Source organism: Polypterus senegalus, chromosome 5, assembly GCF_016835505.1.
Source record: "Polypterus senegalus isolate Bchr_013 chromosome 5, ASM1683550v1, whole genome shotgun sequence".
Lineage (NCBI taxonomy): Eukaryota > Metazoa > Chordata > Cladistia > Polypteriformes > Polypteridae > Polypterus > Polypterus senegalus.
The window spans coordinates 207,067,402-207,085,205 of NC_053158.1; the positions used below are offsets into that span (position 1 = coordinate 207,067,402).

Genomic DNA, 17,804 nt, shown 5'->3' on the forward strand with positions numbered 1-17,804 from the left:
TGATGTGAATCTGTGTCATTTAAGGTCACCCAACAAATTTAGATGTTGGGGGTGAACTGGCATCCGTGTGGTTTACGCTCCACTGCCTGATTAATGTGCCACACACACACACGTGGCAGGGGGCCCCCTCTTTATTCTCCCACTGTGCACGGCCGGCCCCCCTGCTTTCTCTTCTTCCTGATAGCCGATCCCACCCAGAAGGTGACGATTCACACTCACCTGCCTGCATGTGTGCCATCCTCCCATGCCGCCGCCCATCAGTCCTCACTCACTATGATATCACACTGAGTAGCCAGTTTATTAGGTACCCCCGATGCCCGACGTGTTCACAAATGGTGTACTGTGGTTTGATGGCTGCCCAGTCTCACTGACAGTGGCACTCTTCACTAACTGGGCAGATATCTGGGGACAGTGCAGGCCACTAAACTGGACACTTTCACTCAGGACAGATGACAACATTAGAATTCCTTCTTGCTATTCTGATTGGCACTCAGGCGGGTTAAGCGGCTCAATCGGGGTCACACAGCACAGAGGGGTGGAAAGTGAGCCACCATCCTTTTCGGCTGAGGGCCCATTGCCTACACCATTGTGCTGATCACCATTATTAATACTTGGCAGAGCAGGATTCACTACAATTGCTTATACACAGTGAGTTGCCAATTTATCAGGCACACGTTGGGCATCCCCTTTGTTCTTCATCTGCCCAGAGATTCCACAAGATGCCCGATGAGCTTCCCAAAATTCTTTGTCACATCAAAAGTGACTGCTTGGTGCAATTGCTGCCCAGTCTCATTGCCAATGGACTTTTCTTACCAATAGGGTTAGGGAATGGGAACTGCACAAGCCACTGAAACTCTCTGTCATGTGTGCCATTCGGTGACAATACGTGCCTTGTGACATGACGCCTGATCATGATGGACGTGTCCATCCAAATATGAATAAACTGGAGTCATGAAGAGACATCTTCAGTCAGCAGATACACCTTGTTCTTCCTTTAGTGAGCATCATGTGTGTGCCACACCATCACCACCAGCCTTTACTAGGGACACCAAAAGGGTGGCACCATGGACTCATCCTGCTGATCCTTCCACCAGCTTGTTGCCAAAGGCACCTCAGCCCATCTGACCAAGTAACTTTTCCATCACTCCTCCTTGGTTGAGCCCACTGGAGATGTGCTGACATCTTGGCACCAGCCTTGGTCGTACCATCTGGGTCAAAGTCTGAAGTGTTCTGAGATGCCCCTCTGCCCACTGGTGGTCCATCTTGACCGACTCTCACCCTTCTTCTGTAGCCCCTCTGTGTTCATCCACAATGTCGCCTATCTTCATTACAGAGAGGATCTGTCTATTATATAGCGCCATTCACGTCTTCACCCATCAATTATAAATTACTTGCTGTGTCTATCTGTGAATCCAGCTGTTTGAACCGATTTGCCTGGCACAGGCTATCATGCCAGGTTGAAAGTCACTAAGGTCACACCTTCTGCCCATTTAAATGCTGACTGATGCTAATTTGTACCTGACACCGCTGTGGTGGGAAGGTGGGGTCACCTCGGGGTACGTCCCCAAATCAGATATTGTCTGTCACAAGGACATTGCTTCCTGGTCTGAACACTTCTGACCACCATTGGGTGCTAAGTGTGGTGGACATTTCCCATTTACTTAATGACAAGAAATCTGAGGTGCCTGGTAATCCCCGATTAGTGAACTTGGGTTCAAATCCTAGCATTGTGGACTTTGCACCTTCAGCACATGTGGACGAGACTGAGTCTCTGACTGAGCTGGCTGCCTGGATGGGCTCCAGCACCTCATCACCATCCTTTAAGTTTAAATCCACAGTGGCGGCCACTTTACTGTCCTGCTGACACACACACACACACACACACTCCATGTCACTGAGCGTTACCGCGTGTTTCTTTAATAACAAAGCCAAATCTTGCAGGTGGACTGGACGGGGACGCCACAGCCAGTTGAGGTCAGACTGAGGTGCCTCCGGGGGGTCCGAGACAAACTGCCCAGCGGACGTTACACACTGCGAGTCTCACTGCACAGCCGGCTGGGTGGACGCGTCCTGCACCGGTCAGCGCCGAGAGTGACGACGGCCGTCCAGCACGACGGACACTTCCTGAGCGCGGAGCTGCCCTTCCACCAGAGCGTCTGCACTGTAAGCCATTCTTCATGTTTCAGATCACCAGAGATTGAACCCATGTGTGTGTGTGTGTGTGTGTGTGTGTGTGACCCCCGGTATGGCGAACAAAAAAAAAAATGTGTTTTCAATTCCGAGAGGAAGGGGAAGGATGTGATTTGTGATGCCGGCCGATAAGATCTCATCTACCGAGAAGACCCTCGAGGAGCGCAGCGTTAAGATGAGTATCTCAGAAAATGGACTCGGCCACTCCAGGAGTCACGTGTCGGGAGAAGCCGAAATAGAAAAAGCCGTGCGGGACCGGCGGTGGCAGGGAATGACGTCACAACCGCGTGATGACCTCACGTCGGGCGGCAGCGAGCTGGAGGGATGGGAGCATTGAAAACGAACGGTCAGTGAGCCCCTTGAGGTGATAGGGGAGCTCGGTGAAAAAATAAATTTATATATATATATATATATATATATATATATATATATATATATAAAAATAATAATAATAAATAAATATATATATATAAAAAAATAAAAAAATAATAAAATAAATAAATAAATCACACAAGGGAGGCCGGCCGTAGTTTAACTTCGGGGACATTCAGAAGGAGAGAAAAAGAAAACGCGACATTAGGTCGGTGCGGGTAAATTGAACAGCAGGTCTATAAAGTAACATTAACGAGAAAGCCGGCGGGACGAAACGGGCGACATCACCGGGAGCTTCGAGAGCGAGCACACCGGAGACGAAAGGAAAACGTCACAAAATGAAGAAATTGTATTGTTATATAGCGCCTTTCACATCTATCTATCTATCTATCTATCATATAGCACCTTTCACATCTATCTATCTATCTATCTATCTATCTATCTATCTATCTATCTATCTATCTATCTATCATATAACGCCTTTCACATCTATCTATCTATCATATAGTGCCTTTCACATCTATCTATCTATCTATCTATCTATCTATCTATCTATCTATCTATCTATCTATCTATCTATCTATCTATCTATCTATCATATAGCACCTTTCATCTATCTATCTATCTATCTATCTATCTATCTATCTATCTATCTATCTATCTATCTATCATATAGTGCCTTTCACATCTATCTATCTATCTATCTATCTATCTATCTATCATATAGCACCTTTCATCTATCTATCTATCTATCTATCTATCTATCTATCTATCTATCTATCATTTATATAGTGCCTTTCACTCTATCTATCTATCTATCTATCTATTTATCTATCTATCTATCTATCTATCTATCATATAGCACCTTTCTATCTATCATCTATCTATCTATCTATCTATCTATCTATCTATCTATCTATCTATCTATCATATAGTGCCTTTCACATCTATCTATCTATCTATCTATCTATCTATCTATCTATCTATCTATCTATCTATCTATCTATCTGTCCATTATATAGTGCCTTTCACTCTATCTATCTATCTATCTATCTATCTATCATATAGTGCCTTTCATATCTATCTATCTATCATATAGTGCCTTTCATATCTATCTACTATGTTGAGCCTTCCATGTTTATGTATCAATTTGTTTATTACTGTAGCCCCATTCATGCCAGTCTATTTAAGTGTTATATAGCGCCTTTCATGTCGTTCTAAGTATGTATGAATGTATCTGTTATATATTGCCTTCAATTCTGTCTTTACATAATGCCTCTCCTGCTCATTTATTATATAGTGCCTTTCAAATGCCTTTATCTACCTCTCCAGCCTTCATTTAAAGACAGACTCTAAGCAGGGTCTCCATCCATTTTCCTCGCACACTCCTGCTGTCTTTTTCGGTTGGCCCTCCTTTTCTCAGCTAAACTTCATTATGCGCCTCAGGTGGGTGACATTGTCCCTGTCCCTGTTCCCACCCTTAAGTCCTGTTGCTAGGCAGAACCCTGTTCATAGTTCACCATTGGATCGTTTTGGAGTTCATGCCGGATCTCAGCAGGGTGCCATTATTGGACAAAAGATCCATTTAGGTCACTACAGAGAGCCTGCTGCAGTACCTTCAAGTGCCACTAGCTGGCAGTACTACTCGGCAGCTGTAGTAAAGTTTGCTTTATCAGTGTCCCTAAGGTGACCTCTACTGCCACTTGGTGTGGCCTGCTTTTTGTGAGGGTGGCAGAGAGTGAAGGTAAGGACAGACAGCCACATGGTGGTCAGTGAAGCAGGGTGGTCACTTCTCCATCTTGTGACTCCCAACGACACACGGAGGATTCCTTTTGCTTTGTTTCCTCTCAGCCTGTTCTTTTGTTTGGTGTTTTGGATGGCACTGATGGCTTATGTGGTGACAATTTACTGACATCCATGAGCCGGGGGTGCATTAGATCAAGTAGCTCTACTGGATTTCACATCTTGGTGCTCACACTCATGCCATCCCTGTGTCTCCATATTGTATTTTTGACTTTTGCCAACTCCTGCCCAAGGTTACTTGAACCCTTGTTTTCCCTGCTCCTTTTTCCAGTGTTAACATATCAGTTGGCTTCTGTTTCCCTCGTGTGGCCTGTTGTCCTCAGTGCAGGTGGTCTCGGGTTCAAGCGCTTGTTGTGCCCTCTGCTCCCGTGCCGTGCTATCTTCTTATAGCTGCTGCTGCCTTCTTGGAAGAAATTAGGAGTTCGCCCTTATAGGAGGACCTCACTGCTTTATCTCCTGCCGTCCGCCTGACAGAAAGGCTGCCATGACGTTTTTATCTCCCTTCTCAGAAAGTCGAGGAGGCCCACGTCTTTGATGCGCTGTTACGCTTCCCACTGCAGCCGGAGATTCGACATCTTAAGGGACAAGCGAGTGACACGCGTGACAATAAACGTGCGCCGATTCTGGATCGACTCCCAGCTGCCTTCTGTCTTTGCGGACCACGTTGAAGGGGGCCTTTGCTTATTTTATTTTTTGGTTATTATTATTTTTATTATTTTCTTTTTCTCTTTCCGTGATCTAAATTTGAGTTTGACGGCACTTCCTCCTCTGAGGTCTTTGACAATAATAAGAGAACAAAAAGAAGACGTCGACGAGTTCTGCGCAATCTGGACCTCATCAACAGAAATTGGAAAATGTGCTTTAAATAAAAGGCGACCCTCTCTAATGGCTTAATGGCAGGTGCCACGGGCCACCACATTCCTGGAGCATCTGCTTCTACTTCACCGCGCGGACCGAGTCCTTCAACTCCCCGAGCGGAGCGCCCGCGTCAGCGGCGACCCCCAGCACAAAGGCCGGCGAGAAGAGAACAATAAAACGAGCGGGGCGCGCGACACCGGAGGGTCTCGAGAGGCGGCGGAAAGTGGAACAAGCGCGGCGGGAAACACGAGAAATTAGCACCGGGACGGACGTGGGCGTTGGGGGGTTGGACGGGTGGTCGAAAATATAAATGGGCCTTTCATACCGATTATATAGTGCCATTGCGGACTGTTTAATATCTGTTCATTAAACTGTGCTTATATAGCGCCTTTCGCGCCTTTCTATCGACTATTGGGTCTAAAATACCCGCCTATGATAAGTGCGCGTTCTGCCTATCATTCTATGGAGAACCTTCAACATCTAATCAGTTAAACAGGCGTCTGTCCTGCCTATCGATCTGTGTGTCAATCTTATACAGCGTCTCCTAGGCTACTACATCCAGCTAGCGAGCTTACACCTTCAATATTTATTAAATGATGTCGCTCTTTATAGCGCCTTTCATGTCAATCCGTCTGTGTTATGCAATGCTTGAACAACTATGTCTGTTTAATATGGTGGTGTCTTTACTATCTGTCTATCTCTGATATAGCGCCTTTCACATCTGTCCAGGTATCTACTGCATGTGTCGATCCCTGCTGTATGGAACTTCATTTGGGCATTTAGTTTAGTGCCGCCTGTATCTCTTTGAGTATATCTGTGTTACAGGGGGCCTCACCTGTCGACCTATCTATATAGCGCCTTGAATGGTAATCTGCTGCTAGTCCTTATACAGTAGAGTGCCTTTGACATCTATCTATCTATCTATCTATCTATCTATCTATCTATCTATCTATCTATCTATCTATCTATCTATCATATAGTGCCTTTCACTCTATCTATCTATCTATCTATCTATCTATCTATCTATCTATCTATCTATCTATCTATCTATCATATAGTGTCTTTCACTCTATCTATCTATCTATCATATAGTGCCTTTCACTATCTATCTATCTATCTATCTATCTATCTATATCTATCTATCTATCTATCATATAGTGCCTTTCACTCTATCTACTCTATCTATCTATCTATCTATCTATCTATCTATCTATCTATCTATCTATCATATAGTGCCTTTCACTCTATCTATCTATCTATCTATCTATCTATCTATCTATCTATCTATCTATCTATCTATCTATCATATAGTGCTATCTATCTATCTATCTATCTATCTATCTATCTATCTATCTATCTATATATCTGCCTTTCACTCTATCTATCTATCTATCTATCTATCTATCTATCCTTTCATCTATCTATCTATCTGTCTATCTATCTATCTATCATATAGTGCCTTTCACTCTATCTATCTATCTATCTATCTATCTATCTATCTATCTATCTATCTATCTATCTATCTATCATATAGTGCCTTTCATCTATCTATCTATCTATCTATCTATCTATCTATCTATCTATCTATCTATCTAAATAGCACCTTTAATATCTACAGTATCTGTCTAAGTGCTTTTAGCATTTGAAAGGCCTTATGTAAATAAAATGGATGATGATGATGAGGATGACGATTATTATTATAGTGTCTTTCCCCATCTCTTTGTGGTCAGCTGAGTGCTCAGCTCTTCTCCTTATCCTCTTCAAATCTGGTGTCCACCATGCAGCTCCTCCAACCTGATCCCGAATTCCACAACAATTCCTCACCCTACTCCGTCGCTCCTGGTGGTCCCTCATTCCCCACTCCAGTGCCGTGGTTTCTCAGTACCACTATACGGTCACTCGCTGGTCTTCTTTAGACACTCTGGAGATGAGCATGATGGTTGATTGGCAGGTCTAAACTCAGCACCCCTTTTAACCCTGAATCAGATAAGGTGTTTAGAAAAGAGATGGATGTTCTGACTGGTGTGCTTCTTTGGTTCTTTTTCCAACTGCAGGTGCTGCCCAGGATGAGGGACATGCAGCCTGGCATGGTCTTTGTGTTTGAACTTGGTCTCCACTCAGGGACCGCACTCCATGCCACGCAGTTCTTCGCCTGGGGTGCTTTCCCGATTTGCAACCTCCAGCTGGAAGCTGTGGAAGGGAAGTTCAAATGTCCGCTGTTAAGTGGCCATTACAGTTCCAGAATTGACCAGTTTGGCAGATTTGAAGCATCAATCCTGTCTGACTTGGACAACTGGCTGTGCAATCTCTACTTCGAGGTACTGTTTCCCTCTTGTGCTTCTTAAAAGACCGTCCTTGAGTGTTATGTGTGCAAACGTTTCAGTCAGGAGGGGGCGCTGTTGTGATGAGGGTTATGCCAAGGCCAAGAGAAGACAAAACCACAAAGCAGTCAGAAGTGAATCGCCCGGCTCCTGCCCCACTGCCCGGGGGTGGTTCACCCAATTGAGCACTTCCTTTTCTCATATCCCATCCCTCTTTCTTCCCAGCAGCAACCTTTGACCGAACTCTGAGCTCACTGACCCATTGATCAGGGGTGTAAGTGCGATTATCACTGCCATAGTCAGGAGTCCAAGAGTGCCCTCTGGTGGCTGATGCATCCACTGCCCTTTTAACATCCAGTGTGACTTGTAAGGACCAGGACTTCAAACAGCCACCCGTCAATGGAAAACTGTCCAATTCATGATGGTGTAGTGCCCCCAAGTGGCCTGGAGGTGTTAGGAATTGCATCTTCTCAAAATGGCAAAAAATGGTGTGAGACCCCGAGAAGGCCCATCAGCTTGGCCAGGGCACTTTCTAGGCATCTCCCCAAACTCCACAGGCAGGCTGCGGCCTACACAGACCCAAAGAGGAGAGTTGTGTCTGCTAAAGTTCACAAATTTCTCAAAGTACTTTAAAGGGAGAGAAACCGTAAAAAAACCCTGGTTTGAGAAGACAAGTCTAATGAGTATATTTATTTGAATTGAACAAAAGAACAAAATCTCAACAAGGCGGAAATGAAATGAGTTTGCCTAACAAGGCCACAGGAAAAAAAAAAATTGTAATCCGCAATCCATGAATCCAAATCCGAAGAAAAGACACAAAAATTCCAAGAATCCAGAAAACCAGTACTGACAAAGGAGAACGATCCACTGATGGAGCCGATCATCAGCCTCACAATATATAGGCTGGTGGGCGGTCCTTCAGCTGTTGTGTCATGTGGCCCCGCCTCTTAGGACTCCACCCACAGAATACAAGAAACAGAGCAGAATATTAAATACAGAAATAGGAAATAAAAATAGAAGTAGCAGAGGCTACAAAAACACAAACATCTGACACCGGCAGGCCATGCGGCGCAGTGGGGACGGCTCAGGACTCCAAACCTGTGGCTGTGGGTTCAAATCCCACTACTGACACTGGGAGACACTCAGCAGGTCACCTGACTTATCAGTGCTCCAAATGGGAACCAGTAGAAACTCAAATGTTGTAAGTCACCTTGGATAAAAGAGTCCGCCAAGTAATAAATAACAATTAATGCGTAAAAAAAAAAAAATGAAACTTTAAAATAAACAAAGAAAATAACAGAAAATAACCTGAAACCATCCAACAAACCCCAGTTGACACACAGCAGAAGGGACAAGAGAGCTCTGCTTGTCATGGCTGTGTTACCTGCCCTCTAGTGTCCCAGGAGAGTATTGCTTGTGTAAGTGTGCCCCCCCAATGCCACCCCTTTGTGCATTTATACAGCTTACTGCCCCCTAGTGGTGCAATTCTTTTATCACTGCTTGTCACTTATATGACCTCTCTGTGCCCGGTGCCCTCCTTCCTGCTGTGAAACTCATCACAATACACACACCATTCTGAAAAAGTATTTGCCCCCCCCCCCCCCCATACTCCATTTTGCCTATTTATCATAAGGAATGGCTTCAGATCCTTAGACAAAATATCCATCCATTATCCAACCCACTATATCCTAACACAGGGTCATGGGGGTCTGCTGGAGCCAATACCAGCCAACACAAAGCGCCAGGCAGGAAACAAACCCCGGGCAGGGCGCCAGCCCACCGCAGGGCACACACCCACACACCAAGCACTAGGGACAATTTAAGATCGTCAATGCACCTAACCTGCATGTCTTTGGACTTTGAGAGGAAACCCACACAGACACGGGGAGAACATGCAAACTCCACGCAGGGAGGACCTGGGAAGCGAACCCAGATATCCTTACTGCGAGGCAACAGTGCTACCCACTGTGCCACCATGCCACCCTATAGACAAAATATGATGCTAGAATTAAAGAAACTGCTAGAAAGGGAAGCACAGAGCAAACAGTTAAGGGGTCGCGACTCCGGTGGATACCCTAAGGAATGTGGACAAGAAATGGAAAATTTTAAAGAAATGAAGTCTAACGACGGAGTCCTGCTGCCTGTCAGCCGCATTCACTGCTCTCCGTGAGACGTCCCAGGCTGCGTGTTTTAAATTGTGGTTTTAGAAAGGTTTGCAAATTCAATCGAAAGCTGAGATGTCTCCCATCTTACACGAGTATTCAGGCCAGAGAAGGTAGAGAAAAGGTGTTTGCTATGGCTTCCACCAAATTTTGAAACTATGGGGGCAATTAACTTTATCACACAGGAATCACTTTTGCTCTTTGATTTAAGATGGCATTGTGTGTGACCCCCACAGGCTCCCTTCACTAACTGGCCACGTCCTGTGTCACATCAGTAGACACTGAGGCTTTACTGTCTTCTGTACAGGTGGCAGTCATGAGACTATTGAACCAATTGGGAAGGGGGGCAAATACTTTTTCACAGCACCATGTTTACCAAATTTGAATTCCCTCATAACCTAAGGGAGGTCATTTTAATATAAGAAAGGTCAGGCAGACGTCACCTCCTCTTACCAAGTTGGCATGGTGAAGTTGTGCCCACCACTGGCGGGCACAAGCTCGTCCCTCTAAGGCAGTCTCTTCATTAATAACTCAAGATTATTATTATTACCATTCTTTTTCTTCAGTTTGAGTGTTTTGGTCATTTTTTATTCCTTGCACCCGTATCTTCTATCAATCACCGCCTGAGCTCCACATGCACCCGCAGATCCATTAGTCCCTGTCTTCTGTGACGTTTGGCATTTCCTCCAAATAAATGGCACTGCCATTCTTGACTTGCCACGAGTGTGGATTTATTCTCTTACCCTGTGCCTCTACCTGTTTTCATGTCTGATTTGGAACACATACAACAAATAATCAGCAGTGCCTGGCATCATGTGGGTACTAAGGGCAAGTGTGGAGTGCACAACCAGTGTGCTGGCACACCCTGAGCAGTTAGATATGCAAAGAGCAGAGCTCTGAATAGAGTGGCATAGTGGTGCAGAGTCCTGGGTTCAATGCCCAGCCTTTGTACCCAAGTGGTTCTGCTCCAGCTGCTCAGCTTTCCTTTGCAAGATGAGTTGATGCCACTAAACTAGGCGGGTACCAAGTATGTGTGATGACTGGCACACCTTCAGGTTAATGAGACTGTGATCTGATTTTGGAAAATGAAATAAAATGTGATGTGAATGGATGGGCAGTGGACTCACCAGGCTCTCCTCCAGTCTCGCTGGCACTTTGGTTTTAAATAAACAGAAAAAATTCTAATATTAAGCTCCAAAATCAAAGCCCTCAATAGACTCCAAGTATGTTAGCTGGGCAGAGTTAAAAATGAACCCTCAGCCCAGGGTCACGAGGGCTGTGCCTGCCATGGTGGCATCGCATCACACAAGGCCAGTTTAGGGTCCCCAGTTAGACCAGCAGACACGTCTTTATAATTAATGGGGTTGGAAAAAAGGGAGAGTGTGCCAGCTCCACATGGGCAGCAACCTAGCATGGCGTTTGAACTCAGAGCACTAGATTTGTAAGAAGGCATTGCCAAGCACTACTCCATTGTGCCACTCAAAGCAAAATCAATGGGCAGCAGTGTAAGTGACTTCACCGGGCACAAAGTGACCTGCTGGGGGGTCTGAACCCATGAGATTGACATGAGGCAATAGTGCCAAATGATGCCACTTAACACAAAATCAGGCAGCAGCAGTGCCAGTCACTTTAACTGGGCAGTGAAAAGGTCTGCATCTGAACACTGACTAGTGGATCTCTGACTAGGGTGCACTAAGCACTGTGCCACCCACCATTGGATCCATCCATTGCTTTCTGTGAGCCACAGCAGTGCTGGGCACATTAAGGTTAAATAAGCAAGCAGCCCTGGAAGTCACTTTAGAGGGCAGATGTCTTCACATGGGTAGTAAGTGGGTCTACATTTGAACCCGGGCATCTGGTGCTGTGAGACGGTAGTGTTGACCACTGTGCCACTCAACACAAGTCACTTTAAAGAGGACAGAAGTTCAATGACTGGGTGAGGATTTGAACCCTGATCTCTGGTGCACCACAGAGCAGATACATAGGAATGAAAGGCACTATATAAAATAGATAGATAGATAGATAGAGTGAAAGGCACTATATAATAGATAGATAGATAGATAGATAGATGAAAGGCGCTATATAACATACTGATTGACAGACCGAGTGACCTGACTTGGAGTGAGTAGACCATCAAGCTCCTTCACTTATATGGTGTCCTCATGGTGTAAGTCCATGACTGTCCGGTGGTCCATCACTCAAAACAGACATGGCAGTGAGGAGATGCATGCTGACTGATGGAGGATGTCCTGGGGGTCTTTCCATTGGTGACATGGCAGGAGCTGAGCTCCAGTGGGTCTGCTTCTTGCCCTCCTTGGCATGCACTCCTCTTCCTCATCTCCATTATTCAAGCCACTGGAGTTTCTGGTTTGCTTCCACTCTTCAAGGATGAGTTGTCCATTTGATTGTGGATTCCCTACTGGGTGCTGTGGAGGAGTGTGACCCGGTGCTGCCCCCTACAGGCCGTATCTTGTATAGTTTATGACAGGCCCCTCATCTTGTTAATGCTTAACTACAGGGTGGTCCAGATCTAATTATGCAGATCCCGATCGTCTGGATGATTTTGATTTATGTGTGGACGATTCCAGTTCGGCGCGAAGACAATTCTTCATGTCGTCATTCACACTCTCAATGGTCTGTGATTTTTCAGGTGATTTTCTATGTAATAAACGTAATAAGTTATAGCGTAATGAAAATTGCATAATTAGATCTGGACCACCTTATACAATATGTGAGAGCAGATGTTGCAGGAATGCAGAAGTGAATTCAATGCCAGGTTTTATTTTGAAGCCAGTTCTTTAACAAGAAGGCTGTGGGTGCCTCTAGAAGCCCACTAGATGACCCTTCACACATTTCTTCTCACTGAGGACAGCAGCTACACATGAAGAGTCGCCTGCCTGTCGAGTGACCATTAGCACGTCTCTGCTCGCCAAAGTTTCTGAAGCTCCTTGATAAGAGGACTCCATTGAGGCCTTGATGAGCCCACTAGGGTTCAGTGGCCTCTCTTCGTGATGGTGGGCTCTTCTCACTTTGAAGTGATTGAAATGAATGAAGAGACCTTCTTGAGATTTTTTTTTCATGTCTTTATTTTTGAACCACCTTACTGAAGCTTTGGTACTTTGTGAGGCTGGCTGACAGTGTGGCTGTCTGTGTTCATCCAGGTGCTCAGGCTTCAGCAGGACGTGGCCACACAGGAGGTCACCCTTCAGATGGCCCCCCAAGACAATCACACCTCAGACTGTTTCTACCCTACTGGAAGGGCTGAAGAAGACCATCACAGAGGCCACAATGCCCCAGAGTTGTGTCCACAGAGGTCAGCAGCCTGGCTGTCCACCTCCTGTCCAGGTCAGTCCTGTCTTTGTCAGGTTCAGGTTTATTGCTTTGAAGACTGCATGTCCTTCCAATTATGAGCTGCTGTAAAGAGTCACAAACATGATCAGCCATTGAGCTCGACGACGCTGGATGATTTTGTATTAAGCTTTCTGCTTGGGAAAAACTAACAAATGACGTTTATTATATGTAGCGCTCCTCTATAGCTGGGTGGGCCGATTTAAAGTGTGCACAGGATGGGCACTGGCCGTGGGCACCAGGAGGACAGAGGCCCACAGTGTTTCTGATGACTATGTGTGTTTCTGTTTTGTTATAAAAACTGGGGCCCAAGTGCACTCCTCTACCCAGGGGGCTAAGATGCTGGTAAGAAGGTCCTGGACTCACCTGTGGTCCTGCTAACCTGGACTGTCCAATGAGATCAGACCATGGAGGATAAAGGCAAGGCTGGACTCACCTAAAGTGGAATGGATGGTGTCAGGTGGCAGTGCTAATGGAATAAGTAGAGACTGGCAAGAAAGGCACTATATAGCAGAGAGGGATAGATAGATAGATAGATAGATAGATAGATAGATAGATAGATGAAAGGCACTATATAATAGATAGATAGATTAAAGGCACTATATGATAGATAGATAGATAGATAGATAGATAGATAGATAGATAGATAGATAGATAGATAGATAGATACGCCTCCTGTAGAGGGCGCACTTCGTACGCCCCCAGCAGTGCACCTGTAGCTCGGTTTCCTCGCCCTGTCCAGGTGTGCCGCGCTCACTCGTTCAGTGCTCTCCATTTTGCTACACTAAGCAGCGCAGACGCAGTTCCAGGCAGTTGTACGTCTTTATTTATTTCTCCGAGGGAGGAAATCGAAGCCACAAAAACCGCCAGTTCTCGGATTTGAGCCAGACGTTCCGAAATGGAGTTCACATGTTTCGATCGCCTGTCAGCTGTTAATTTGAAACTGTATCTGCGCCGCGTCCTTTTTGAACATCCAGAACCAGAAGAAGTCCTAACCGCATTACCGCGTGTCACTTCGGATTAGGAGGCGACATCATTGAAGCAGACGTGTGGGACAGCCGCCGCTCCGCCGAGCTTCACTTGAAAATCCCCGAGCGTCCTGTCCAAGTCACGAGCTGTTCTTTGTTAAGCCGAGTTGTGCGTCAAACGCGTCCAAGACTTTGTGGTCACGTTGCGCTCCAGCATCCTGCCAGACAGAAACGCGAAGCCTGCCAAGTTTTAGATTTCGATCAAAGTGGAGCGCCCCAGTGATGGCGATCGCTCGTGTCAGCTGGTCAGTCGGCAACTGCCGATTGCGTCCACTACCGCAGCTCCATAGCCCGTTTGCTGTCTTTTCAGTGGCTGTTAATCGTTTCAATAGAAAGCGGCTTTCATGGTGAAAGTCGTCCCGAAGTGCGTTTTAAGGGAATAAAGTTTTGGGATATTAAAAATCAATACGAGACAAAGGACACGATTGTGTCTCATTATTCATTTTGTTTGTGGAGTCGGTTGGGTGGCTCAGTGGTTACCGCTCCCCTCTGGTACTCGAATTATTGCACCGGACAGTTTTGTGTGTGATATGAAAGACACTATAAAATAGATAGATAGATAGATAGATAGATAGCTCAGGTTCATCTCATGATGAACTCACACAGAAGACCAATCAGAGTTGCCTATTAATGTGACAGTTGCTTGTCCCTGACTGTCCCACGAGGTCAGTGACCAAAAACAAACAAAAGCGAATGCGGTGGACACTGAGGACCCAACTCAATGACCTGACACTCCTGTCTCATAGTCACCAGCAACTTGCAACATCAGCCCACATCGGCCGTAACATCCACAAAGGAGAGGTGAAGGTGTTGAGGGTGAACTCGGGGCGTGAAGAGTTACTGAGGCTGAATGGAGGGTCCCTGGAGGAGGCAGAAGACCACACATACCTTAGCAGTGAGCTGAACAAGCAAGGAGGGTCCGATATGAGAATCAAAGACCAACAAGGCTGAGCAGTGTTCAGCCAGATCAAAATCATCTGGAACTCAAAAAGGACATCAACAGCTCTACCAATATATGCCTGCTTATTAAACTTCTGTATGGATGCAGAGACCTGGAGGACCTCCAAGACCACCATAACAATCACCAAGACCTTTGTGAACCAGAATCTGTGAAGGATTCTTTACATTTATTGACCAAAGACCATCAGCAATGCTGACACAAGGCAAATGACACAGCACCGTCCCATGATAGATGAAGTCCTGAGAAGGGTGCAGGTGGTTGAGGAGCTCGATCACGCCTTGCCAAAACCAACTTCAAACATCACATGCTGGTCATTGATGTGGAACCTCCGAGGCAGACAAAGAAATGCTTGGAGAAGGGACACACATGCCGATATTATGCTGACAGGACAAGGATGGGGGTAACTGGTTGGTTGCAGAACAAGGGACGCTGGAGGACTGTTGTCGGTGGTCTATAGTCCAGGAGGAGTGATGGGCTTCATTCAGAATGTAATTCATTTGACAAGCAAGTCAAAACGAAAATTCAATTAAAAAGTACAGATTGACCATATAATACAGATATCGACAACCCATGCAGGACTCTAAGACTGATCACTGCGCTGCCCTGCACTAAGGTGTGAAATACTTAGGTGTCTATAGGAAATCTGGGACACGCTAATTAACTTACTGAAAAATGAAAATCAAAAAGGGAAGGGGGCTGAAATTAAACATCTTGTAGTATTGGCAAAAAATATTGCGGACTTTGATTTGTCTGAATTTCCTTACATTCTTTCAAAAGATCATCCTCGTCTGGACGCCATTTTCATGAGGTCACTTTCACTTCAGTGGGTGGAGCGGGTGTTTTGGATCATGTGACGCAATTATAACAAAGATGGCGGCACACGTCGCTGGTATGCTCGTTTTGGGGAACTGCCTGCGTCGTGTATTTAGATTTTTAACTATTATAATCGGCATTATTTTGTTACTTTGGTTTCTATGATGTTGAAAATATGTTAGCATTCTGTTTATTGTTACGTTTAGCGCTGCCATTTGCAGTTCACCCGCCCGACCGCATCGGCCGTTTTTGTTGCGGTCACTATACTTAAAGATGGGCGCACCACCCACGGGTCTGACTGAATTCTTTACTAAAAAAGAATACCGATCTGTGTGTGTAGATATTTACAGAAAGATTAAACGGCATTTAACTCTTTTATGGTTTTCATTTGTCATTTTTGAATTCCGTCTCTGGAGTCTAGCTTTTCATTTCTCTGCATTTGCGGTGTAGTCGTCTCCAGTACTCCTAATCTGGTCTGGTTTGGTGCCTACGTTTTACGGTCCTTGTTAATAATAATAATAATAATAATAATTAATAAGTCATTTAAGTCGAGCGTTTTCTTCAGTATAGCGCTGCTGCCTTGCAGTTAGGAGACCCGGGTTGCGCCCTCCCTGCGTGGAGTTTGCATGTTCTCCCCGTGTCTGTGTGGGTTTCCTCCCACAGTCCAAAGACATGCAGGTGAGGTGCATTGGCGATTTTAAATTGTCCGTAGTGTGTGTGTGTGCGTTCCCCGCGGTGAGCTGGCGCCCTGCCCGGGGTTTATTTCCTGCCTTGCGCCCTGTGTTGGCTGGGATTGGCTCCGGCAGACCCCCGTGACCCCGTGGTTGGGATATAGCGGGTTGGATAATGGATGGATGGATGGTTTTCTTCTTTGCACGGCGGACGCCATTACCGTTTACAGGTCGTTACGTCATACAAGAAAGCGTAGAAAGGGTCGGTTTGAAGTTAAGAAGAACAAACGAAAAATATTACCGGGGTGTGATAGTCAAGGTAGAAGAATGAGGGGACACCAGCGTGTGAAAGGAGCCATATCAAAACGCTCCAGTTAAGAGCTCCGGTTATCCACGAGCGCGTTTGTAAGATCATAACAGTAACATTTACAAAGATGGATCAAGCGCCATTGAAACATGAAGCTTCGACCCCGAAAACTGCACTCTGGGGGGCGTGTGATGTGATTGAACGTTTTCTTATGTTTTTACAGGCCCCGACAGCGGCGGGAATGGACAAATCAGACTGAACTGAGTAGCTGATAGGCGGCAGAGTTTTAAACACTTTTGGGGTTTTGTACTAATGAGGCGACAAAACTGCCTTGACTACGCCGTAGCCCCCCAAACGTGTTCCGTTATAAATAAAGAGCACCTGTAAGGTGGGGGGGCTACAAAGCACATTAAAAGAAACGCGACAGTGACGCCGATAAAACGCAGTGCCATTTAAAGGCAAGCGCGTCTCGCTCTCAACATCGCAAAGAAGCCCACCGTTACCGCCGCCACCGCCGCCGCGCGTCTCTGATCTCCATCGGCACGTCGGCTTTTATTGAGGCTTTCATCAGAAGAAGCCGTGAGGAGCCTCGGCGGGCTGGGGCTGTAATGCGTCACGAAGGATGCACCGAGATTTAATAATGGGTAAACAAACGCCATGTGTGGTAATTCATTTTAAATTAAGAGTTTATTAAATGCTCACTTGATGACTTTCTGGTTGTTTAGTACTTGAAGGAAGGAACCCCAGGGAAACCGGAAAGCATCTGCGGCAATTCGCGTGTCTGCCGCACTGAAACAGTCAGCGGTGATCGAGAGGCGCGCCGGCTGATTGGAGTCTACGGGCCGCTGAAAAGCACCGGCGGTTTAATTGTGCGGAGACGGCGAGGCGGAGTAACGAACGGCAGAAGAATCGCACAAATAAAGAAAAGGGACCGATGAACAGAAGACAGACGCGTTGTATAATAGATATG

At 45.8% G+C, this 17,804-nt stretch overlaps 1 protein-coding gene across 1 annotated transcript in view; it reads left to right on the top strand.

Moving 5' to 3' along the window:
• Positions 1-17,804, top strand: part of ofcc1 (orofacial cleft 1 candidate 1) — a 186,146-nt gene that overhangs the window by 64,351 nt on the left and 103,991 nt on the right. The window contains exons 7-10 of the mRNA XM_039754152.1: positions 1,942-2,163; positions 4,875-4,952; positions 7,278-7,541; positions 12,868-13,051. Coding sequence (XP_039610086.1) covers positions 1,942-2,163; positions 4,875-4,952; positions 7,278-7,541; positions 12,868-13,051 — 748 coding nt within the window. The remainder of the gene's footprint in view (positions 1-1,941; positions 2,164-4,874; positions 4,953-7,277; positions 7,542-12,867; positions 13,052-17,804) is intronic.